The 26622-nt window shown below is 42.2% G+C and overlaps 1 protein-coding gene across 1 annotated transcript in view; it reads left to right on the top strand.

Annotated features, from left to right (window-relative positions):
- The window catches only part of LOC135192979 (uncharacterized), a 42708-nt gene extending 20955 nt beyond the window's left edge, over positions 1–21753 (top strand). Inside the window, exon 4 of the mRNA XM_064176368.1 lies at positions 20276–21753. Coding sequence (XP_064032438.1) covers positions 20276–21753 — 1478 coding nt within the window. The remainder of the gene's footprint in view (positions 1–20275) is intronic.
- The last annotated feature ends 4869 nt before the right edge of the window (positions 21754–26622 follow it).

The raw sequence follows: 26622 nt of genomic DNA, 5'->3' as shown, positions 1-26622 counted from the left end.
TAGCATTTCATTTTCTGTCAGAAGAAAGTTGTTGAAGCAAGCATACAAATCCTCCCTGATTACAACAGCTGGGCTCCCCTCATAAAATTGTATCAGATTATTTAAACTGTACTCTTTTAGAGGAACTAAAAGATGCACCTCAACCACTGCACAGTTGATGGACCCTGACTTGAGGGGACAAAGCCTCAGTTTTTAAGAGTATGCATGGAGCATAGTGAGCTCTCAATACTCTACCCATCTTGCTATTTCCATTACATACTGATACAGATACATATCTTGAACAAATTCTACAATTACATATACATGCATTTTTCTAGTGGGTGATGATGCAAAGTTGATTTATGACCTAAAAATGAAAAATTTCTAACCAAAAGTTTTGTTGTGAAATTAAAGAAACAAAGAGACTCCAAATACATTTTTTAATCAAAGCAAGAAATCATTTAATGAAAAAAAAAAAGTATTTCTAATACAAATTTTGGTTGTTTTGTCATTCTTGTTTGGCGTTGCTTGTTGCCAAAAGCATCAAAATGCTGCTAGCTCCCAGCCCTGCTTTTTAACACAGAAAAGAGAAGAAATGACTTTCAGACAGCTGTAAAATTGAATAGAAGAACTTGGAAAAGAGCCCCATCTTCTAAGTGGCAGTGTGGTGCTCTACTCATGTGTTACACTAGATTTTGGATCATCTTGACTTCAAACTGCCTTCCAAAAGCACTCCAAAGCAATTTATCAATAAGTCTTTTATCAGTTTCTGGAAACAAAATAATATATATTCCACACAAGTACATTTAAGGAGTCTTCAACCTTATCAAGTTTAAGAGGCCTTCATGCCATACAGTGTTTTTTAACAGAAAGTATGAATCCTACTTAACAATGTAATTCTTTGTAAATGCTGAACAGCTTTAAACCATGAAGCTTTTTTAGAGGAGATGGAGATATTAAATATATTTGAAAATATGAGTTTCAGAAAACTCACTTCTGCCCTCTTCTCAGCTACAAAAAGATCATGAAATCTAAGCCTAAAGTAAAACAAGAGGTGCTGAATTTTTAACCACCTGAATACACCTATGCTACTCAGACGCGTTATGCTACTTTTATGCTACTCAGACACTGAAATTTGTCTGAGAGCTCAACTACAACTGTATCAACAAGCATCTTGTCAAAAGCATTTTCCTTCAGAATGGAATACTTTTGGAATAATTACTTTATATGACTATTTAGCTGTTTCTTAAAGAAATATTAAACATGAAAAGGCTCAGTTTGTTTTTCTGATACCTTTTTCAGTATATCTTTCAACACTAATCCAATTATTTTTCATCAGGTATGTTAGAAATAAAAATGTATTTCATTTACACAAGTAACTTTCAAATTAGATGTCTATAAAGGACTATAAAAAAATATTTTTTCCTGTTTTCAGACAACTGTGCAGCCATCAATTTGAATTTGCCTCTGAGCTACCCTACTAACAACCCGGTACTTTGTCCAATCAGTTTTACTGAATGTTACACTACCAAACAATTCACATTTAAAATAATATCACCTCCCCAGTGTTATGATTCAGTTTATGGGATCTGGATATAAGCTCATTCTATCTCCTACAAGAGATAAGCAAACACTATCTGCTATTGCCATTATTTAATGCTCGTTCTGACTTCAAAGGGCAGTAAAATGGGACTTATAAGCTGTTGCAAGACCCCACTCAAAGCAATTTCATGGATCTTCTGTGAACCTGAAGAATTATGCCATTGATATACTACAATGACTTGTTACAAACTACTAGTTTGTAGTTTATATTCCACTGACCCACCACAGAAGAGTCAGGATAGCTATTTATAGAGCACATATTGGATCATGCAAAACCTCAGATGCTACACAGCACATTCTCAAATAGCTTCATGCTTACCATATCTTCCCAACTTGATTCAATCTCTATTATTTTTCCCCCCCTCTCAAAGCATATTAGAATCTTCAAAGCTAACCACAACTTCCTGACATTTCCAATCTTAAAAAAAAATAAAATACTGATACATGTTATAAATTCTGTGTGTGCCCTTATGTCGTGACCACCTTTGGAAAGGGCAACAATTATGTTTATATCTGTGGTTAAACATGAGGAAGCACATTTTGTATTCCATATGGGATCCTATAATGAATAGAGTTGGAAAAAGAACAGAGATACATCTGGCTGCAACTACTGATACTCGGATATCCCGAGTGCAACAGTTTAGCTCTTTAACATCCTAGTTAAAAGTACTCCACTAGAAACCAACAGGAAGCAATTAAAAAAGAAATCCAACAAATTTACTTTCAAGTCAGGACAGACTCCTGTCATTTACTGCTTAAGTAGACAGAACTCCCTCATTGTTTATATTACATACTCTCTGTGGAAAGTCCTCCTTCATGTCATGTGTATGCAGGAGTACATGACAACCTTTTGATATTCATGCTAAGAAATGCGTTATCTTTACAAGAAACAGGTGAAAATAGATGGAAACTGTCTCTACTCACCAACTATCACACAAGTAACCCCTGAGAATGCGACAGCTGTCAATAAGAGAGCTAGTTTAGAGTCTGCTCTAAAGCATCCTAATACTCTTGTCCCTTGGGGATGAAATGTGGCACCAAACTTTGCTAGCATCGATGCAGTCAAGTCGATTATGGTCACTATTGTAATGCTAATTTAACCTGCTGGGAAAACAAACAAAACTAACCAACCAACATACCAAAAAATAAAAAAAAAAAACCAAAAAACCAAAACCCACCCACCCCACAACTAAATCCCAAATAAAAGGAAGAAAAACAAAGAGTCTTACTAAGATATCCAAAATTAATATTATAAGCAATGAAGATTTGAAGACCATCTCTTTTACTAATGTGATTGTAATTAGCTGGCAATGCTGTCAGCTGCAGCTGAAATGGTGTCAAAGCATAACATGACTGAACCACAGGCAGGGTAATTTTCCACTTTTCTAAGCAAAATTGTGTATGGCCATGTTTTCTACAGATCTAAGAAAAATAAGGGGGAAAGTCGGTTTCTGGTGTTGTTTGTGTTTGTTTGTGTATTTCTTAATTGTAAGTGGGAATTTACTTTTACTTTGCTTTTCATGTCAGGAATAGTTGTAACACTTTAGTTTGTGTATTACAACACGAGCAATATCTAATTCAACCTTTAAGTGGCTTGTTGAAATTGCAGGTTATACTTAATTACCCTTGGAAAACAGAGTCTAAACTCTAGAGTGAAATTAAAACCAATATACACCACTGGTGACCCTTCTGACAAATCAATTTCAGGCTTGACATAATAAGTTACACTTCAGAGAGCAAAAAGCCCCACATCCTATGGGACTGGTCACACTGCACTTCGAAACTGAAAAGGCTCATCTCTGGTTCCTAATGGTTTTGTGTAAGGACAAAGGAAATATATTGCATGAAGGATGACATCACAGAATATGGAAACAAAAGGGTGATCATAACATTAAATTAAATCATGGCAAGTATAATAAATAAGCTGTTGAAATCTATAAAAGCACTCTTATTACACTACATAAAACAGATGCTGCTCTTGTACTTTTAAAAAGCCATAAGATGATCTGAGGAGAACATTAAAAGCAAAAAATATTATAGTGAATATATTTGCCTTTGTGAGATGACTAGAAGTAGAAATTATCCTTTTCCTGGTGAGTTCTTATTTAATAATAATTTTATGTGTGTAGTAATTGCAGATCTGACCACAGTCCAGAAACACTGCTGGTTTTGAAAGTGGCCATCCTGGAAGAGATTTTCTTCATAATGTAACTTCAATTCCATTGCATAAAATCACCATACCCTCTTGATGTGACAGCAGCATGCAATCTTAAAAATTCATTCTCTTATGCAGTTCTTGAACTTAAAACACTTGAGTAAAAAATTAATTCTTATGTTGCTAAATTGAGGAAACATATGACCTAACTTGGGAATTGTGATAATCTATTTTCATTTCTAGAACAGTTAATTACTATATATAACAAGATTAATCAGAAGGCCAACTCTGTTTACGCTAAGGAGGGTGTTTACTGGATGTACTTTAATGTCATTAATTTCTGTGATACAAAACAGTCACCTGTCTACCACTGGCTACAGTCCAGGCCATTTTCAAATCAGCAGTATTATTTTGACACAGCCTAGCCAACAGAAATAAGAGATCCATGTGTAAGTCTCTTCTTCACCAGATGAAATAGATTATTTTAAAGACATTAAAATGTTTTACTAAAATTACTGCTTTATAATTTGGTTTAAAAAAATAAAGTGCCTTCATAAGATTTTATAAACTATTAACATTATGATACTGGGGATAATTTACTGCTCCCCTCTGTGCACTTAATGGTGACTGTCATGACATTCGCTTAATAAAGCCACTGCAAAACACCTTGAAATATCCTCACCATAGAGAGCTGCTTATAGAGTAAGCGTTTGTAAAGTAACATATCATCTCAGTACCTGGGTTTTTTTTCCCTGTTCATTAGCATTTGAGAATAAAACAACTCCATTCTTCAGTTTGTTTTGTATTCACTGGTAAGGACAGGTTCTGTCAAATAATTCAAAGTCTGCAGATTATGCATGAAATTGCTGCTGAGAATATTTGCATATCATGTTATTCTAATTGCATGATACTATCGATTTAATTAACTAGGACTGTGTTAATTATCACTTTCACAAATCAACTAGACATGTCATAATTGATTTCAGTGAATATAAACTCCAAAGTCCATGGAAGTCACCTAGTATCTTTGGAGATTTTCATGAGGCTCTGAAGCAGTTCTCAGCAAGAGTATTTAATCACATAATTTAATTTACCAAATGTTTCCATTGCAGTGAAGTCAAAGTGCTTGAAAGTCCTTGAGAAAGAAATTCTTAAGTTGTAAAAGAAGAAATAAGTCAAGTTTAAAAATGACCATAAATGAAAGACATGATTTTGGTTGGGTTTTTTTCTGTACCAAGGAAAAGCAGCATTTCCTGTCCTTCCCTTTTTCCTTAATCCAGTGGTGATGATAATTTCAATAGAATATACAATTCAAATTTACATTTTTCAGTTCATTGCTGAATCAAATATTACTACAACTGATAGATATTCTCAGTGGCAGCATGAGTGGAATTATGATGAGAGTTTTTATCCTGAAATGTCCAACAGATGACTGCAAAAGTTAGTAGTGAGTTACCAGAATGAGTCTCAGCGAGAAGCACATAAGCCTGAATGTCAAAGGTGCAGGTTGATGACACAGAGCAAGGTTCTCAAAGCAGGCTAGATAGCAGAAAACATGTCCTTCACATGCACTGCTTGTTTTGGGAGAACCATGTCATGCATGTTGATCTTAGGAGTGACATAAAGGATCTTCAGAGGAGGAGTTACAAGAGGAAAGGCATGCTTCACTACTTGGAGGTAAAGGAAATAGCTGATACAACCTCACATATTTTTGCTTTTTGTCCTGGAGTCCTGTATACCCCGAAATTCCTCTCCCTCTGTGGTTCGAATGGGAGAGGAAAAGGAACGAAAAGACCTGTTTCCCCCACCCCTGCCCTGCAGACGTGAAGGGGGTGAGCAAGGGACCCTTCCGGCACAAGGGGGGCCCTGTGCAGTGCCCGCGCTGGAATCAGGCTGGGGATTGGCTGTGGTCTTCACGCCTAGGAAGTAGTAACTCTGCTCTTTGTCTAGGAAGAGTATAAATACTGGGGAAATTCCTGCCTTGGGGTTCCCACCTTAGAGTTCACCCCTGCCTGGATAGAGTTCGGCCTGCCTGAGACTTCTCCCCCCCCCACCTGGATAGACTCTGCAGAAGGAGCCCCTGGCGCTCTGCTCCGAAGGGCTCCCCACCATTAGCACCCGTTATGCAGGCTCAATAGGCCTTAACGACCCTCGGATGACTTCTGAAAGAGAACCCCAGAGCACAAGCAGCTGGACCGCCCTTCTTTCAGCCAGCCTGGCTCACCTGTGAGTAACTGGCTCAGCTTTATTATTAGGTGGAGGTGCTATAATTTAATAGCTAAAGCCTTTTCCAACTTCCAAAATATTCAAATTGCCTATGGTATCCTTGCAGATCTTCTCAACCTAACTGAATCTGCTAACTGAAACTGAACTTTTGTATATAGTTTTGGGGGCAGGTTTTAGGGAAAATAAAAAACCTCTATTTTTATATAAATTCCTGACTCGGCCACATTAATTCCCTGCCTCCACAGCACTTTTCAAAAGACTGCACTTTTCAAAAGACTCAATCTAAATCATGTTATCTCCAAGTAGCTATTCGATAAAGGTAAATTACCCAGATGAAACTGTCCACAGTAAGACAGCAAGTCTGGGAAGATGAGACAATCATGACCATTTCTGTGGTGTTTCTCAAGCAGCAAAGTTTGTATGCATCTCTATCACAGTATCACACAGTATTATGAGGATTGGAAGAGACCTCACAGATCATCAAGTCCAACCCTTTACCGCAGAGCTCAAGGCTAGACCATGGCACCAAGTGCCACGTCCAATCCTGCCTTGAACAGCCCCAGGGATGGCGACTCCACCACCTCCCCGGGCAGCCCATTCCAGTATCCAATGACTCTCTCAGTGAAGAACTTTCTCCTCACCTCAAGCCTAAATCTCCCTAGGCGTAGCTTGAGGCTGTGTCCTCTTGTTCTGGTGCTGGCCACCTGAGAGAAGAGAGCAACCTCCTCCTGGCCACAACTACCCCTCAGGTAGTTGTAGACAGCAATAATGTCACCCCTGAGCCTCCTCTTCTCCAGGTTAAACAATCCCAGCTCCCTCAGCCTCTCCTCACAGGGCTGTGCTCAAGGCCTCTCACCAGCCTCGTCGCCCTTCTCTGGACACGCTCAAGCATCTCAATGTCCCTCCTAAACTGGGGGGCCCAGAACTGAACACAGTACTCAAGGTGTGGTCTAACCAGTGCAGAGTACAGGGGCAGAATGACCTCCCTGCTCCTGCTGACCACACCATTCCTGATGCAGGCCAGGATGCCACTGGCTCTCTTGGCCACCTGGGCACACTGCTGGCTCATGTTTAGACAGGTATCAATCAGCACCCTCAGATCCCTTTCTGTTTGGCTGCTCTCCAGCCACTCTGACCCCAGCTTGTATCTCTGCATGGGGTTGTTGTGGCCAAACATGTGTGCTGGAGTAAGGGACAGGATACCTCTTTTCAAAATATAACATATCTCTACTTTAAGAAAAAAAAATAAAAATTGTTTTGTTGTAAGTACGGAGGAAAGAATTCTCATAGAGGCTTCATTTTGCTTGTGTCTTCCACTGTGGTTTATGTCATCCTCCCGAGTGTACTATGTAAGATCATATGATAGTTTTGGACAACTTGGCAAAAGAGATAGTTTAAGAATGTAATGTCACTTAAGCCATAAAAAGGCTAGGCCAAGCCAAAACAATGCTTTGGACATTTCAAATACCAGAAATTATGATTCCTGAAAAGTGCTAACAAGCCATACAACACAAATGTTAGAGTTCACGCACACAGAGCAGAACTGAATGTTGAACTACATCAGTACCTTATACCAGACTGAGATGAATTTACTAGATAGCATCTTATTACTTGAGAACTAGAACAGCACCGTGGAAAACACACACCCAAACATCCCAGGCTCTGCTACTTTATTGCAGATGTTCTGAAGGCAAGTATATTTATCATTTGCTAAGAATAACATGTGCTTATCAGTTGGTATTTCTTATTTGCAGCTTGACAGTATCTTAGTAATACTTAACACTCTTCTGCTGTCTCACACTGATGCACAAGGACAGTATCATACTGTGTGCTATGGGAAGGCAAATGTAAACTCTTTGGTTTTTACTACTTATGAAACTGTATTTGTTGTTTTCAACTCTCTTTGTGTCAGACATTATACCTTTCTTGTCTGAAGATTCTTCTCAAACATGATTATCTCACACCTAATTACCTGAAGTATAAATTAAGAAGATACAGAAAACAATCAAAAATTCCTATCCCAAGGAAAAGAAGCTTTGTGCTAGTTTGAAGCTAGCTAGAATGTTTTGGTGAGAAGAACTAGATTACAGGATGTGAAAAGAAAACAGTGGTGATGTCTACTTCCCTCATAGGCTTGCTGAGATGTATAGGAACAAGAAATAAAACCATAGATAACCACTATCACTTGGGCTGCTGGCTGAGCTGCATCTTACTCTCTAACCTCATCCTCCATTTTGGACTAACCCACTCTGCTTCCTAACTCCATGGCCGAACCTCCATTCTTCCTTGGGTCTGGGGTAAGGTTGAGAGGGGTAGGGGGAAAGTGAAGGGATGGTTGAGAGCCCCTCCTGGGGATTCAGGTTTCTGGGAGGGGAGTTGTGTTTCTGTATTACCTTTTACCTTGTATATTTCTGTCTATAACTGTATATACTGTAAATATCTGCTTGTATATTGTGCTAGCTGTAAATATAAGCTTCATTCATATTTCCAGAGCTGGCTGAGTCTAGTCTGAGTGATTTCTAAAGTTGGAGGGGTGAGAAATACCCAAACCACCACAAGCCTCTTTGTCAATACTATAAAATATTATATTGCAAGAGCAGAGTGAAGTCTGATATTCCAAGAGTCATTATTATGAGCGTGTTTCAACCAAAAATATTGTCTCTCTTCTGAGGCTACTGAGCACAACCGAGGCAATCTTAGGTTTTAGTCTATAGAATCATAGAATCATAGAATCAACCAGGTTGGAAGAGACCTACAAGGTCACCCAGTCCAACCTATCACCCATCCCCATCCAATCAACCAGACCATGGCACTAAGTGCCCCATCCAGTCTTTTCTTGAAGACCTTCACGGACGGTGCCTCCACCACCTCCCCAGGCAGCCCATTCCTAATATCCAGCCTATACCTACCCTGGCACAACTTGTGACTGTGTCCCCTTGTTCTATTGCTGGTTACTTGGGAGAAGAGGCCATTAGGTCAATAAGAGTAGAGGTATTTTACCAACTGGTAAAATCTGTTTGTCTTCTTTCTAGGAGTAGCGTGTTTCAAATGTTTTCAGAATCTGTGGTGGAGGGCCACATAGGCCCAAATAGGCTTATTTACAGGCCTACACTTGCCTGGACATGTTTTCCTGCCAAAACGTGTTTTTCTGTCTAAACCAGGGGAAAACAAATTAAGCGGACAAAGGAGCACAATAAGCCTGGCACCTTAGAGTCTGGCTTGCTCTGGTTTATATAAGGTTGATGTAAACAGGTTGCATAAGCCCACACGCTTAGCGTGTGGCCCACCTGTGCTCTTCCCATATTTGGGGTACCAGACCTATGGACTCTACCTTATTTGGCATGTTTTGGCCTGCTGCCAGACGCTCATTGGACAGTATTGTGGCCAAAGGACCATCAGTCTTGGCCCACATCTCATAAATAGGGCAATTCAGTGCTCCTGCCACCCTCCTCTGCCCACCTCTCCTAGCCTCTGCATCGCCTGGGGCCACTATCGCTGTATGTGACTCCATCCCACGGTACTTTGCACTGATCCAGTGGGACAATCAACCAAGGCGCTCCTGGCCAGCCGCCGCTCCCAGCCCGCCACTGCGCCAGCTCGCCGTTCCCAGCCCGATCATGCCCTTGAAGCCTATTCAGACAGCGCACCCCAAAATCTGAATTGAACTATTAGCTCCACAAGAATCAACTATGTGGCTTTCACTACACATATTTTGGGACCACAGAGACTGAGACTTCTAATTAGTGAGTAATTGAACTCTCTTGGTTTGAGTAGCTAAGGAGTTTCATTGACTTTACCAGTGGCACTTTATGCCACAAGACTCTCTACCGAAAACCTTTCCAAACCTCTACCAAAATCCTTAATCCTGCTGTAAATAGACATCTTGTAAAATAATTTCACAAACCGCATACAAAGAATTTGTGTGGGTAAACTGTACATAAATTTGGGGGGAATTCTCTTTGTATATATTATTAAATTATTTTAAAACCTTTCAAACTTGGGCCTCATATTTTACCCCAAACGCAGACAAACCCCTTCACAACAGAATCCAGAGCTAAATTGTCACCACTTCTTGTGAGGAGTCTCATGAGAAGCCCAAAGAGTCATTTTTTCCCTGAGCTTGTGGAAATCATGGAGTCTTGAATACAAAGAAGGTGGGATTTTGCATTGTAGTGTCCTGCCAGGGCCACGTATTTTCTGTGTAACATTGTCTCAGTCCCAGTTAGGTCACTCACTGTCCAGTATTTCATTGATAATTCTCATGTTGAATTCAAATGATTTTCTGCAATGTTTCTGCCATCAGACTTTCAATAATACTGCTTCAAATTGAATAATAATCCACTGGCAACAAAACTGTTATAAAATGAAAGAGAGTGTCCAGCAGTTTGTTCACAAAAAATGCCATTAGTCTTTTCTGATTGTTTTGACATGTCTCGGAAGAGAACAGTTTATTACCATGCAAATAGAGATAACCTCTATTTTTAGGCTAATCGTTATGTAGCAGTTTGCATCTGAAATTCACTTGGTGATTTTCAAATCAAAGCAATAATCCAAGTCTAAATTATAGGGAAGCTAAATAAAGGCCTTCAAATGTAAACTGGTAGAAACAGTGTCTGTGAAATGGCTCTGCCACTTCTGCAGTGCCAGACAGAGAAGATGCTCATAGTTCAGAGAAGGGGGAAAAAATTACAGGGTAGATTGTTTCATGCTGAGTTGCAGATAAAAAGAATCTATTGATATTGATAAAACTTGATACAGACAGAAAACTGTGAATAGAGGTGGCAGACCTCCTTAAAAAAATCAGGAAATATGCAACAAGATTTTGACAACAGGCATATCCTGTAAGAGGAGATGAAAATGATAGTATCATAGTATCATAGTATCATCAGGGTTGGAAGAAACCTCACAGATCATCAAGTCCAACCCTTCACCACAGAGCTCAAGGCTACACCATGGCACCAAGTGCCACGTCCAACCTTGCCTTAAAGTGCCCCAGGGACGGCGACTCCACCACCTCCCCGGGCAGCCCATTCCAGTGTCCAATGACTCTCTCAGTGAAGAACTTTCTCCTCACCTCCAGCCTAAACCTCCCCTGGCGCAGCCTAAGGCTGTGTCCTCTCGTTCTGGCGCTGGCCACCTGAGAGAAGAGAGCAACCTCCCCCTGGCCACAACCACCCCTCAGGTAGTTGTAGACAGCAATAAGGTCTCCCCTGAGCCTCCTCTTCTCCAGGCCAAACAATCCCAGCTCCCTCAGCCTCTCCTCATAGGGCTGTGCTCAAGGCCTCTCACCAGCCTCGTCACCCTTCTCTGGACACGCTCAAGCATCTCAATGTCCCTTTTAAACTGGGGAGCCCAGAACTGAACACAATACTCAAGGTGTGTTCTAACCAGTGCAGAGTACAGGGGCAGAATGACCTCCCTGCTCCTGCTGACCACACCATTCCTGATGCAGGCCAGGATGCCACTGGCTCTCTTGGCCACCTGGGCACACTGTTGGCTCATGTTCAGGTGGGTATCAATCAGTACCCCCAGATCCCTCTCTGTCTGGCTGCTCTCCAGCCACTCCGACCCTAGCCTGTATCTCTGCATGGGGTTGTTGTAGCCAAAGTGCAGCACCCTGCACTTGGAGCTATTGAACCCCATCCCATTGGACTCTGCCCATCTGTGCAGGCGGTCAAGGTCCCGCTGCAGAGCCCTTCTGCCCTCCAACCCAGCCACATCTGCCCCCAGCTTGGTGTCATCTGCAAACTTGCTGATGACTGACTCATTTGCGTAATGCTTTAATTTCCCAAATCCTGTTAGAGCTTATTAAAAGAAAAAGCTACACAGAGGCAACAGGAGTACATTAGTTTGTGGAAAGGGTTTCCTGTAGAAGTTAGGCTAATGCTGTCAACTCAGAGATGTGAATGGTAAGAACGTACCTTCCTGATGAAAGAAGATACAGGAATGTAATTAATGTAGATGAGCAAATGTCATACTCAAGTTTCACTGCTGAAGATAGATACAGAGTTGCTGCTTCAGAGACTGACAAACATCATACACTGGCTCTTAATGTATCACTACCATGGGTTTAGGAAGGGCAGGTCCTGTGTCACCAACCTGATCTCCTTTTATGATCAGGTTACCCACCTGGTGAATGTGGGGCAGGCTGTGGATGCAGTCTACCTGGACTTCAGCAAAGCCTTTGACACTGTCTACCACAAGAAGCTCCTGGCCAGCTCATGGTTTGGACAGATTCACTCTGTGCTGGATCAAGAATTGGCTGGAGGGCCGAGCCCAGAGAGTGGTGGTGAATGGTGCCACATCCAGTTGGCAGCCAGTCCCTAGTGGTGTGCCCTAAGGATCAGTGCTGGGCCCAGTCCTGTTCAATATCTTTATTGATGATCTGGACGAGGGGATTGAGTCCAGCATCAATAAGTTTGCAGATGACACCAAGCTAGGAGCAGGTGTCAATCTGTTGGAGGGTCCCTGCAGAGGGACCTGGACAGGCTGGATGGGTGGGCAGAGGCCAATGGGATGAGATTGAACAAGGCCAAGTGCAGGATTCGCCACTTTGGCTACAATAACCCCAAGCAGCACTACAGGCTGGGGACTGAGTGGCTGGAGAGCAGCCAGGAAGAAAGGGACCTGGGGGTACTGGTGGATAGTAGGCTGAAGATGAGGCAGCAGTGTGCCCAGGTGTCCAAAAGAGCCAATGGCATCCTGGCCTGCATCAGGAACAGTGTGGCCAGTAGGACAAGGGAGGTTATTCTTCCCTTGTACTGAACACTGGTCAGGCCACACCTTGAGTACTGTGTCCAGTTCTGGGCCCCTCAATTCAAGAGAGATGTTGAGGTGCTGGAAGATGTCCAGAAAAGGGCAACCAAGCTGGTGAAATGCCTGGAACATAAACCCTATGAGAAGAGGCTGAGGGAGCTGGGGTTGTTTAGCCTGGAGAAGAGGAGGCTCAGGGGTGACCTCATTGCTGTCTACAACTACCTGAAGGGAGGCTGCAGCCAGTTGGGGGTTGCTCTCTTCTGCCAGACAACCAGCAAGAGAACAAGGGGACACAGTCTCAAGTTGTGCAGGGGAAGTATAGGCTGGATGTTAGGAGGAAGTTGTTGCCAGAGAGAGTGATTGGCATTGGAATGGGCTGCCCAGGGAGGTGGTGGAGTCGCTGTCCCTGGAGATGTTTAAGTAAAGCCTGGCTGAGGCACTTAGTGCCATGGTCTAGTTGATCGGATAGGGCTGGGTGCTAGGTTGGACTGGATGATCTTGGAGGTCACTTCCAACCTGGTTGATTCTGTGATTCTATGATTCCTGCGAACACTGTGATCTTCTACTGGAGCCTGTCACATTTGCGGTCGAAGTATCTAGGGACAGAAGCATCCTTTCAATGATCATTGCTGTAGAAGGGGCATGTTTTGAAGTATTGTAGTATGACCTGACAGAGAAAAAAATTCTGCTTTTCAGTACAGCTGTTTTGAATCCACATACTTCAGGCAACCATATGTGTTCCCACCAAGCCTGTGTGTTTTTCAAACTCGGAAGCCTTGACCAAGCACTTTGGCCATTGGCTTAACAGTCTGTGTAATAAAGAATCCAATAAGGAACACAACTGTACATAGAGCAACACACTGTCAAAACTAATTTATATTTGCAAAGGGGGAAAATATTGTTAAAGATATTTGAATGCCAAATCACTTTAGGGTGTTATTGACCTTCATCAAAGAGCTCCAAAAGAATCACAGCATCCAAAAAGAGTATGATACTGGAGTAACATCCTTGATTTTTATTTGATATAAGAAAAGCTGCAGAATATATGGTCTTTTAAAAGAAGATAAGATATAAATAGGAAAAGTGTCCCGTTCTGTGGCTCTTTGCCTTCTCTGAATCTTGGCAGATATATTCAGGTTCTCTATTCTGTGTAAACACTTCTTCCTATGATATACAAAAAGGTTTTCTTAGCAATCAAAACCAATATTGCACTCAACTCCTTCATATCCCAAAGCTGCATTAATAAAATGGACACTGCATTAATAACAAAGGTGCTACATTAAAACCACACTGTATGGTGCTGCGTTTTGCTTGTGGTATATTTCTTTCCAACTGAAGAAGTTTGTGCTAGGCTGGGATATTTATTTCTTCCTCTATTCACATGCTTGTCTGTCATGTATAGAGAAATTATGACTTTTGTAGTTTTTCTCAACATGTACTAGATCTCTAATGTAAAATTGTTTCATTTGAAAAAAATATTTTTTACAATGAATTGGCAAGAATTCCTTGAATAGTTTGGTATTTATAATTTTAATCTAGACTCCATTTATCTTAGAGATGCCATTAGATAATGGAATTCTTTCATTAAATATTCCTAAACTTTTAAATACTTGATTCTTCACAGAGGCTAATTTTAAACTATTTGCAGTGCAATTTTACCTCCCAGGTGTATAGGATTTTTTCCTCCTTTACATTAGTTCCTTTTTCCTCTTTGCATCAATATGATTTTTTACTTTCAAAGTTATGGTTACAAATTCTAGGAGGATATTATGTACACAACACAGATATCACCTTTGATATCTTAGTAAGTGGTTTTCTTGAGAACTCAATAATAATGCAATTTCCTGGATCTCTCACTTTTTCCTGAAGTAAAGGTAACCCGTGACATTTTACCCCTGTTGGTATAAATTATATATTATAAAGAAAATGCAGCCATATGCCATCTTCCTCTATACCTGTCCACATAACCTACAGTTCTGTAATTTATGTAGTTCAGAGGCAGAATTTGTGCAAAAGCAAAAAACTTAAGCTGAAATGGAAACTCAATGAATCTAACATAGGTTCCCCTCCCTTTCTCTCCCTGAGTGACTATCCCTGAAGCTGCACCATGCCAAATGCAAGCTCATTGATAACCAAGTAAGCCAGAGAATGAGAAGTCCTCTCACCAGTCAGATAAAAAGTTTAAAAAAACCCACAAAAATATATTCAATCAGTAAATCAGAGCAGCAGCTACACCCCACTGAAATAGAAAGTCCTGATTTAGTTAGAAAAATGCAGCTGATTTAGTTAAAAAAAAAAAAACATAGCTAAGAAAACAGCGATGCTAATTAATCAAGTCTAAAGGTTGCCAAACAGATGAGAGTGGAAAGTAGTGCAGCTGACAAGCATCCTCACAGTAATTGCATCATTCAACACTCGCATGTAATTCCATTTTAGTGCTATGAAAGACATGAAACACAAGGGTATTTACACCTGTTTACTCTAGAGAAACTAGAGTAAGAGATACTCTCCCAATGTTAAAGAACAAATAAAGTCACATTTTGGGGCCTGAATTGTGAGAAGCAAATTAAGTATATACATAAAGGTATAAAGGAGCAGAACAGATGAATGCATAGGTCAGTATGGGGATGACATAAAACTATGTACCACATTGTGCCTACAGAATTGGTGGTATGATTAAAAGCAGAGAGAAAGGAAGATGGAGAGCATATGGAATAGGTACTGGAGGAGGAAAAGGGGTTTGTATCTCTGAAACTACTGGGTACAGCTGGGTTGACACATGGATGCTGCTCTTTGTGTGTGTGGTTGTTGAGTTGTTGGTTGTTGGCTTGTGTTTCTGTTGTTGGTTGCTTGCTTGTTTTGTTTTTAATAAACCTAACCATGGAGTGAGGTTTAAAATCTACAGGAAAGAGCAAACCAGAGAAAATCTAATAGTGATCTACAGAAAGAAAAGTTTGCTATCTTCTCTTCCCTTCCCTTTCCCCTTCCCTTTCCCTTTCCTCTTCACTTTTTCTGAGTTCCTTCCTTCCTTCCTTCCTTCCTTCCTTCCTTCCTTCCTTCCTTCCTTCCTTCCTTCCTTCCTTCCTTCCTTCCTTCCTTCCTTCCTTCCTTCCTTCCTTCCTTCCTTCCTTCCTTCCTTCCTTCCTTCCTTCCTTCCTTCCTTCCTTCCTTCCTTCCTTCCTTCCTTCCTTCCTTCCTTCCCTCCTTCCCTCCTTCCCTCCTTCTCTCTTTCTTTTGCTCTCTTTCAATCTTTGGATTTTTCTATTTATCTCTTTCTGCTTTTCATTAATTTCTTTCTGAAAAGTCAGGATGCATTTTGATTTTATATCAGGTTGTTTGAATTATTCATTATTGCCAAAATCACTACTAGAGTTCTGTGCTGTTTCCACCCCTCCTCTGCCCCCATCTCCATGCTTCATTCTGTTATGTTACTTTTACAATGAGCCCACTGGAGTGTAAAACCACTTGGGGCCTCTCTAAGGGTGGTCTTGAAACACAAGCTACTGTACCAGTAAAAATTAAATTGCCCTTTGTGTAAAATGTTTGTGATGCCCAAACACTCTGGAACAGAATTACTGCAACACTCAAATGTTCAAAAGAGGAATGCTATAAAAATTTTTGATAGCATGGCACATTTGTCAGTTAATTAATTTCAGATATCATATAAGCTGAGACAGAACAAAACCCAGGAAATGCTATTTTGAGTTCATGCTGTTGGGTTTCCGTTGAAATGCTGTAAGAAAGTTAGAGAATAACAGAAGCACTGTTTTTAAAAAGAGGAATGTAGAAAGGCCTGGATTTTTGCCATTATTAAAAGCTTTTACAAATGAAGAATAATATGTCTGGTGAAAGAGTTATAAAAAAAGAAGGAAAAAAAACCCAGTCAAATAATGGCTTGAATGTAAAGTTGAATTTAGCCACATTTAAATGTTTTGCAATATTGATACTGTGAGGTGCTTGACTGTACCAGAAAATAAGTGCAGGTTATTGTCTCTTTCAAGTCTTAAGCAGTTTATGGACTCTTAATTTACTAACTTCTCCAATCAGTTGATCAGCAGTAACAGTGCTAAGTCATTGTTTATTTTAAAAGCTCTCCACACAAAGACTTCAGGAGTCAGTTTCAGGATAAATCCATCCAAAGACACAAACAAACAATAAAAATAATGAAGAAAAAAAATCAATACAGCAAAATAGTTTTATCTTCCCTTGTGCAAGCTTTTGCTTGGTCTCCTAGCTATGACACCTTAGTTCTTGCTTAATATACCTTCAGAGGAGATTAAGCATTGTTAAGATATCAGCAAAATATCACTACTATTGTTTAGACAACAAAAGGAAACTAGAAGTGCATTGACTATAAAATGTTATAAAAATATTTTTCTCCTAGATTTTCAATAGATAGATGCTAATTTTAATCTACAGAACTCATTAACATAATAATTCACTTGAAAGCAGAGCAAACTAACAGCAATGCTAAAAGGAATTGCATTTGAAAGGATGATGACATCTCTAGGCAAATGTTTGTGAAAGTGAGTACTGCTATGCTTCAGTAGAACAGCCAAATTAAGCCTCTAGATTAATTCTAGTAATGTCTGCTTTCTATTGTAAACGTTCTTATATGAATTTCTTCTTTGGTTTTAGGTAAGTCATTCAGGGCATGAATACTGACTGCCATTTTAGACACCTTGATATAATTTTTAGGCAAGAATGAGTATGGAAATTATCTCACATAAGTTAGCTCTCTAAACTCTGTGAGACTTTAAAGCTCCTCCTACTGACAGAGGAGGGAGGTAGCTATTTTCAGCATCAGTTATGGCATCTAAAGGTAGGCATCTACTTTTGATGCTTGTGAGTCATTCCCTGGAGTTGAGTGCAGTTTACAAACATTGATTTTCTATATTTATATGATATCTGAAAAAGATATAGGAAACAAAAGAAAGATACTCAATTCTAGGAATTGAATCACAACCATCAAAACTCTGATTTCTATACCACAGTTGACTTCCTCTGCTTATAGAGTGATGCTGCAGGCCTGCCTGAGGCTAGATATGCAACATCAAGTGAAATGATCTATCTGCTTCTTGGTCTGGAGCAATGCACCTACTGCATGCGTATGAAAGACCATGAGATGCCAACAGCATCTCTGGTATCCTATCAAATCTCAGAACTGGCTTCAATCTTGTCTTTGGTAGCAGTTTTAGATCATCCAGTTCTTAAACACTTAAGACAGTTTAGACATGGCACAAGTAAATTATTTAGGTCAGCTTCATTCAACCACACCTAGAGCAGGAAGAAGATGCCAAAACATTCACAAATGTAGTAGGCTACCGAAGTACTGGTCAAGTGAGGCTACTTTCATCTCTTTATTGATGCTATTCCACTGTGTGGCTATGGGTTAGAAGAGATAGGGAAAAGAGTAACAAGGGGGTTGTGATTTTCATCTATGATATTAAGGAAGTTCAAGTCTGTTCTTCTCTTGAAGAGAGGTCTGAATCAAAACCTAAGGCATATCTTAATCATCTATTACATAACTTATATTACTGGACCAGAAGAAGCACATGTTGATCATTTGTTTCATTGATTTAGTTACTTTTCATATGTGGCAAATACTTGCGGAAATAGATTACTTGCCTCCAATTCTGACATTGAACCCTTACCTTTCCATGCTAAATAATGAATCTATCTTTGAATGAAAAAGAAAGTTGTAAAATGCTGCTTGAGAGTCCCAGTCCTCAGATACTTAGCTGAATCATAGAATCAACCAGGTTGGAAAAGACCTCCAAGATCATTGTGAGAGTCTGATCCTCTCTCTTGTTAATCAACAAAGATAAAGATTGCATCGTCCCTCCTTAATCTTGTTACTTCTGGGACTCAGACTCGGTGCTTGGCCCAAAAGCTCAGAGATGCAAATCAACAGACAATACCTTTGAAACTCCTAGACCTCACCCTGGCTGGACTGCCCAGGAAGCCTCCACCTTATCTCAGCTGCCCCCAAGGGCTGTGTATGCAGGGTGTGGACAGGTGTAGCCGAGAGAGGGCGGAGGCCCTCCCCCCGGCGACGCCGGACCCCTGCGAATGTGTGAGAATGCACAGGAAGATGCCCTGGGGGGGGCTGCAGCTGGACACTGAGCAGAAAACTGTATAAAAAGGCAGGAGAAATGCCTGCCAAAGTGTGGCATCCCCACCAGACCAAGGGTGGTATCCCCACCAGTGGCATCACCAGCAGACAGAGAGTGGCATCCCCACCAGACCAAGGGTGGTATCCCCACCAGTGGTATTCCCACCGCACCACCATTCCCACCGGACAGAGAGTGGCACCTCCATCGGACCACCAGTGACATCTCCACCGGACCACCGAGGGCAGACCATCACCAGACCACCAGAACTGCACACCGCCTGAAGAACCTCTGACAAACTCCACAGAAGATCATCCCTGGGCCACGCACCCGTTTCTCTCTCTCCCCTTCATCGGCGGCTGAGGGTAATATGCTCACAGCCTTTTCCCCTTCCCTGCTCCTTCTTTTCTTCTCCATCGATCTCTTTATCTTTCTCTCTCCCCCTTCTCCCCTCTCTCCCTCTGTTTTGCCCAACCTTATCCTTTAATAAACAGTTTCATGGTGATATATGGTCTCGTTTGCACCTTAATTTCACAACACGGAATCCATAAGAACTGGTCTAGCTCCTCTGGACAGAGATACTGTTAATCTCTGCTCCTCCGGACCTTGACATTTTTTGGCGTCACGGACAGGATTCTGTGTAGTGAAAGTATCATCAGGAAACCGTTTCATTTCTGAGAACCCCAAAGTGTGCACGAGTGTGTCTGAGATGTACTCTGAGAGCAAAGTGAATGCTTGTGGAGCAGAGTGTGGAGATTCTTCAAATGCCTAAATGTGTCTGCGTTCTCGGGAAAGAATATTTTAGGGTACAAGTGTTGATTTTATAGTGTGGCCTTCCCGAGAATTCTTAGTACCCTGCGGTAAATAGGAAATATTGTGTAAAGTGTGTCCTCTTGGGGAGAGCTACCTCCACAAGAAGTCTAGTAAAATTGAGAATATTGGTAAAGTGTGTCCCCTTGGGGAAAGGTTCCCAAGAAGTCTAGGAAACTTGTAAATATTGTGTAAAGTGTGTCCTGGGGGAAAGAATTTCCCCTGAGAAGTCTCTCTGTTGGCAAAGTGTGTCCTCTCGGGGAGACTGTGGCTGTCCTCTCCGAGAAGCTAGATCTCTGCGTTCCCGGGAAAGAATATTTTAGGGTACAAGTGTTGATTTTATAGTGTGGCCTTCCCGAGAATTCTTAGTACCCTGCGGTAAATAGGATTGTGTAAAGTGTGTCCTGGGGGAAAGAATTTCCCCCGAGAAGTCTAGTGAACCCAAACGGAACAGTTTCTCTGTTGGTAAAGTGTGTCCTCTCGGGGTGACTGTGGCTGTCCTCTCCGAGAAGCTAGATCTTGGTGTGATCTCCCTGAAGGAATTTATTGTGTGTGTGAGCTTTCTTTGAGCGGATTTTGTAGGGAAGATTTTTGAGGTATAAGGTCTTTGTGTTGTTGTGACCTCCCCGTGGAGCTCTTACCTTAAAGGCCATGGCCACGGTGGAGAGGCTTTTCTGTTTGTTGGAAGCTCACGGAGCTCGCCCGTCCGTGGAAGGGCTGGGCTGGGCCCGTGAGAACTGGAGTAACTGCCAGAGTGTGGCGGATCGGATTGTGGCCCTGCAGAAAGAGGCACGGGCCAAGTCGGGAAAGGGCAAAGCCTTCATCTGTGCAGTTTTGGGTGCGTGTTTGGCTGCTTCAATAGATGAAAAGCAAAGCCAAAACGGACGAGAGAATAAAATCATTTCCTCCTTGCAGGAGCTGGTAGATTCCCTGCAAGGGCATATTGTAACTTTAAAGGACGAAGTGGCAGATCTTAAGGATAGATTAAAAACAGAACAGAAGTGGCAAAAGTGGTTTTTGAAGGAGGAAGAGTTAAAGCAGACAGAGCCTGCCTCCATATACCCCCAGGCAGAACTGGCAGCAGCAGAGGAAGCTGCTGCTCACATGCGTCCTCTCATTAAAACTGAGATGCTGTACGAGGATGAGGATGGCACCCCTGCCATCACAACCAAAGAGATACCCTTTTCTTCCACTGAGCTGGCCAAACTGCGTAAAGAGTTTGCACGTTCGGCTGGAGAGTCTGAGGTGGAATATGTATGGCGTGTCTCTAGAACTGGAGGTGATCAAATTAGGTTGACAGAGGCTGAAGCTACAGGCTATTGGGGTGCTAATGTGTTCCTAACTACGGGCAATAGGAGTGGTCCCTGGAGCCTTACTCAGCGAGCAGCTTTCTGGGCTGGGGGTTTTGATTCAAAGGAGAGAGGAGAGCCTCTAGTTCTGAGGGGAGGCATGAATCAGATGATGGAAAATGTGCAGAAGGCAGCTTGTTTGCAAATGGTCTATGATCGAGAACTGAAACATCATTTTGAATCGCCCCTTTCTCTCTTGGTGGACCCGAAGCGAATGACCCCCCTGGTGAGGGGACTTCCTGACTCCCTTAAGATGAAAGGCATTCAGCTCCAAAAGGAGATAGCTGACACCCCACTTACCTCCCGAATACAAGCTACTCTGAGGGAGAACTTAACACCCGGGAGGAACCAGCCCGATGGCAGACAATGGACGTGGGAGGAGGTGGCTAGAGAGCTATTAGATTATGCCAGGCAGTATGGGGTGCCTGAGGAAGTTCATAAGCCTGAGACTAGAGGCTTGAGGCATGTGGAAATTAATCACCCACTGCCAAGTGCAGATCCCCGGAGCCAGATGCTTCGAATCCCCAAACGACACTCGACTGGGGGGAGGGAGCACCTGAACACTAGACACTATTGGTGGGGGCTAGGCCGGAAGAAAGGTATCCCAAAAGAAGTGATTGATGGGTTATCTTCAGTGCAGTTGGAAATCGTTGTAAAAAACTGGCCAGAGTCTAGCCAGAAACCCGAGCCCACTGCACCCCCCTTGATAGACTTATCTGATGTGGGGAAAGGCGTGCCCCCTTCTCAGCCTCAGAGGAGCTGAGAGCTTCACCCCTCTGTGGTGAGTGGGGGAGGTGAAGCCTAGAGATCTGTGAGCTCACCAATCAATTGCAAATTGTACAGGGTCTGGGAGGTGGATTTGGTTTGTGCCTGGCTTGGCTTCAAGCTGAAACAATCAAAGGCACTTACCGGCCCATTCAAAGCAATTAGCTTCACCTGGGCAGGCTCAGGGAGCCTCTCTCTGGGTGGGGGTGCTTTGCCCTGATACCTTATCAGTATCTGAGGGAGTTGACTAAAGATTCCTTGAGATATTGTCAGAAGGATTTGTTTTGTTGCCATACTAATGACTTCTCAAGTTTTGCAGGCTACAAGTTCTCCCCGCAGCATCACTACAACAGAGGACTGCCGACTGCCCTTTCCTCACAGTCTGGCAGTTTCATCAGACCCACAGGGAAGCTTTACCTAAGCTTCAATGGACTCCCACCTGAAGGACTGACGGAGTGGGGGGATATGGAATTAATGTATTCTGTTCTGTTTTGTTAAATGACACAGCATTATTCTTTTGCCTGATACACGGGGAAGGTTTACACGAGCTTCAATGGACTCCCACCTGAAGGATTGACGGGGTGGGGGGATATGGAATTAATGTATTCTGTCCTGGTTTGTTAAGCAATTCAGCATTGTTCTTTTGTCTAAAATATGTCTTTGGTGTATTGTCTTAGTGAGAAATCATTTGGGCGCTTGGTATTGTAGTATGAAGGGTCGTGCACATCCTGAGGGGAGATGGAATAATGTCCTTTTCCCTAACACATTGGCAGGGACAAATTCTATAAAAAGGTTATATGATAATTTGGGAAGAAAGAGAAGGTCCATCTCCACTCATTTGGCACAAAAAAGGTGACTGGACCTCCCCAACAGACTTTTAAATACTATGGTCCTGCTACCTGGAAACTCTGTGAATGGTTCTTGATTATCTGTTAGCAGAAGAAGGAGGGGTTTGTGGAAAATTAAATGATTCCAACTGTTGTCTACAGATTGATGACAATGGGAAAGTAGTGAGACAAATATCTTCTGGGATTCGAAAATTAGCTCATGTACCTGTCCAGACCTGGGAAGGATGGAATATGGACTGGCTCTCCTGGCTTCCAGGGGGACCTTGGGTTTTATTATGTGTTTTGGCATTGTTACTTTTCTTGCCATGTATCGTTCCCTGTTTTATACAACTGATTCAACATGTAGTATCCAATATGCAATTTGTATCCACTGATGGTGTGAGACACGTTCGGGCCATTACCCGATCAAAACCCATGTCTATTGTGAAAATTGTATAAAACTTCCCCATTTTTCCCCAAAACCTTTCCTTTTCCTTTCTCTCTCTTCCCCCCCCCCCTATCCTTTTTCCCTCTTTTATCTTTGTTGACGGGGTGATGTGAGAGTCTGATCCTCTCTCTTGTTAATCAACAAAGATAAAGATTGCATTGTCCCTCCTTAATCTTGTTACTTCTGGGACTCAGACTCGGTGCTTGGCCCAAAAGCTCAGAGATGCAAATCAACAGACAATACCTTTGAAACTCCTAGACCTCACCCTGGCTGGACTGCCCAGGAAGCCTCCACCTTATCTCAGCTGCCCCCAAGGGCTGTGTATGCAGGGTGTGGACAGGTGTAGCCGAGAGAGGGCGGAGGCCCTCCCCCCGGCGACGCTGGACCCCTGCGAATGTGTGAGAATGCACAGGAAGATGCCCTGGGGGGGGCTGCAGCTGGACACTGAGCAGAAAACTGTATAAAAAGGCAGGAGAAATGCCTGCCAAAGTGTGGCATCCCCACCAGACCAAGGGTGGTATCCCCACCAGTGGCATCACCAGCAGACAGAGAGTGGCATCCCCACCAGACCAAGGGTGGTATCCCCACCAGTGGTATTCCCACCGCACCACCATTCCCACCGGACAGAGAGTGGCACCTCCATCGGACCACCAGTGACATCTCCACCGGACCACCGAGGGCAGACCATCACCAGACCACCAGAACTGCACACCGCCTGAAGAACCTCTGACAAACTCCACAGAAGATCATCCCTGGGCCACGCACCCGTTTCTCTCTCTCTCCTTCATCGGCGGCTGAGGGTAATATGATCACAGCCTTTTCCCCTTCCCTGCTCCTTCTTTTCTTCTCCATCGATCTCTTTATCTTTCTCTCTCTCCCCCTTCTCCCCTCTCTCCCTCCGTTTTGCCCAACCTTATCCTTTAATAAACAGTTTCATGGTGATATCTGGTCTCGTTTGCACCTTAATTTCACAACACGGAATCCATAAGAACTGGTCTAGCTCCTCTGGACAGAGATACTGTTAATCTCTGCTCCTCCGGACCTTGACAATCATCCAGTCCAACCTATCACTCAGCCCTATTCAATCAACTAGACCATGGCACTAAGTGCCTTATCCAGTCTTTTCTTGAACACTTCCAGAGAGAGTGACTCCACCACCTGGCTTGTGTTTCAGGCACCTCACCAGTTTCATCACCCTTCTCTAGACACATTCCAGTATCTCAACATCTCTCTTGAATTGAGGAGCCCAGAACTGGACACCGTCCTCAAGATGTGGCCTGACCACTGCTGAGTACAGGGGAAGAATAACCTCCCTTGTCCTACTGGCCACACTGTTCCTGATCCAGGCCAGGACGCCATTGGTTCTCTTGGCTACCTGGGCACACTGCTGGCTCTAGGGACAAGAAATTCCCAGTTCTATCTAGTCAGCTTGCTGTGATGATGAAATCCAATACTGATCCTAGCAAAACATAGGTCAACATGGGGAATACTCACTTCACTAACTGATGTTGTTCTTCTGAAATGATGGAAAGCAAGAGAGAGTTCCTATACTGCAGTGACAGATCAGATGCTCCCTGATGCCAGGACACATACTTAGATCAACATAGTGACTATCCCTACAGTACTTCTGTGTGAATGCTTTGGTTGTGATCCTGCCCTAACATTCCAAGGCCATAGCACACAGAATATGTCCATGGACTGCTGTTACAACTTGTATCACATGAGTTCCTTGGTAAAGTAGGAGGATTCTTGGTTGTCTTAATAATTCCAAACATTTTTGTACTTGAGCTTTAACATTTCTTCCTCTTCCATGTTTTCTGCAGGTCTTCCTTTAGGTCTTTAGATTTCTTTGGTTGCACTGTGTGCATCCCAAAGTAAAAGTAACAAAACATTCCCATTACTCATGCCTCTGTATCACTCTGTGAATATTTCAATGGATGATTAACTGGAGCCTTAACAAAGAAGGTGTATTTCACTTGGGTTCAGTGTTATGAATACATAACATCTCTCTTCCTCTCTGCATAATATCTGCATGTACATATACATGATGATTATAAGATGGAGGCTTCTAAGTAACCGTCTTGCTGAAGTTGTTTAAGAGTACTAAAATACACCTAAGAGAAAAGTCCATGGAATGTTTCTTTTACTAAAAAGCAAGCCATAGAAGTTCTGTTCAATAATAAATGTAAGAATAGTATCTATATATTATGCTGATTATATTGAATTAACCATTCCAAATCAGTGTAGTACAGATACTTATGTAGGAAGAAGCAAGGCCTGTTCAACTCTTTACAGCTTTGCTTCCCCTGTGCGCTATAGCACAGGTAACTGTCCTTCTGCATTCACTTAAGATGCTGAATGTCACAAAACAAAATCCCTGCATTCTTTTCTGAAAGAAAGAGGTTTATAGAAAGCTGTCTTTTTTTTTTTTTTTTTTTTCTTTTTTTTTTCTTTTTTCCTGGTGGCAAGTTTCCAACACAGCCACTGTACTTCTTCAGTGGAAACAAAATTTCACTGTCACATGAAATACCTCTTCTTTCATGCATTTCTACTTTGTTTTCTGGAGCGTTGCCAGAATAGACTCAGGTTACAGTAGCTAACACCACAGTACGATAGCAATTGCAAAGGACAGATTAAAAACTCCAGTAGAGAAAAACACTATCAAGAAGCACTGAGTGAAGCCATACTTCTGTCTCCCCATTGCAGTGCTGGCACAAAACTGTCTTGGAATGCACCAAACTGGAAGTACATTGCCTTTTCTAAAACGTTTGCATGCTTCCTCATACTCTGTCAGGCTCTGAGCGCTTACCATCTGAGCATCCATCTTTCAAGGCACTCTGGTACTAAGACAATTCCTTCTTCCTCAGCCTCTTCCAGTGTCATCCTTGTCTCTGTGCTGCAAATTTACCATTTTGTGTCTAAGCGAAGGGCCCTTTGAATACAATGCATCTGTTCGCACTTAGGAAAAACATAATGGTGGGTCCTGTCAGCTGCATTGTAAGTTGGTGACTACATCAATGTACTTATTCTGGTGGCATATTCACCCTCAGAATGCATACACTCAGTTTCTCTCCTGAAAAACAGTGTTCAACAAATGGATTGAATATGTGCATCTGGTTTTCATTTTTGTCTTACAGAACACAAAGTTATTGTCTCTCATTTTACTGGAATAGTCTGTGGAATATGAAAAGACTGCAGTTAGCAATACTCCTTTGTATATCAAGGCAAACATTTTAAATTTTCAAGAATTGCTGTCTTAAATCATTGCTCATAGAGAGATTTTTTTCTCAGTGACTAATTGACTGTGCTCTGTCTCAATATGGTATTTCATTGTTATGACCTTAAGTGGTTTCCCAGATGTAGGCTATTGAGATGTCACTTTTCCAGATACGCAGCATTTTCCTTATGGAGGGACATTTGACCATTCCAAAACAGTACATATAACACTAAGACTGTAATGGGATGTGTCTTCCGTGCTTCCTTCTCAATCTCTTCCAATTAACTTGGCACATGCAGTGTCTGATACCATTCCAATCTGTTCATATCAGTAAGCAGCACAGTCAAGGGCAGATTTCCAACTCTGAATCTTCTA

Source organism: Pogoniulus pusillus, chromosome Z (genome assembly GCF_015220805.1).
Source record: "Pogoniulus pusillus isolate bPogPus1 chromosome Z, bPogPus1.pri, whole genome shotgun sequence".
Taxonomy (NCBI): Eukaryota; Metazoa; Chordata; class Aves; order Piciformes; family Lybiidae; genus Pogoniulus; species Pogoniulus pusillus.
Note: the sequence above shows the minus strand (reverse complement) of the source record. Positions and strands in the feature narration are given on the sequence as shown.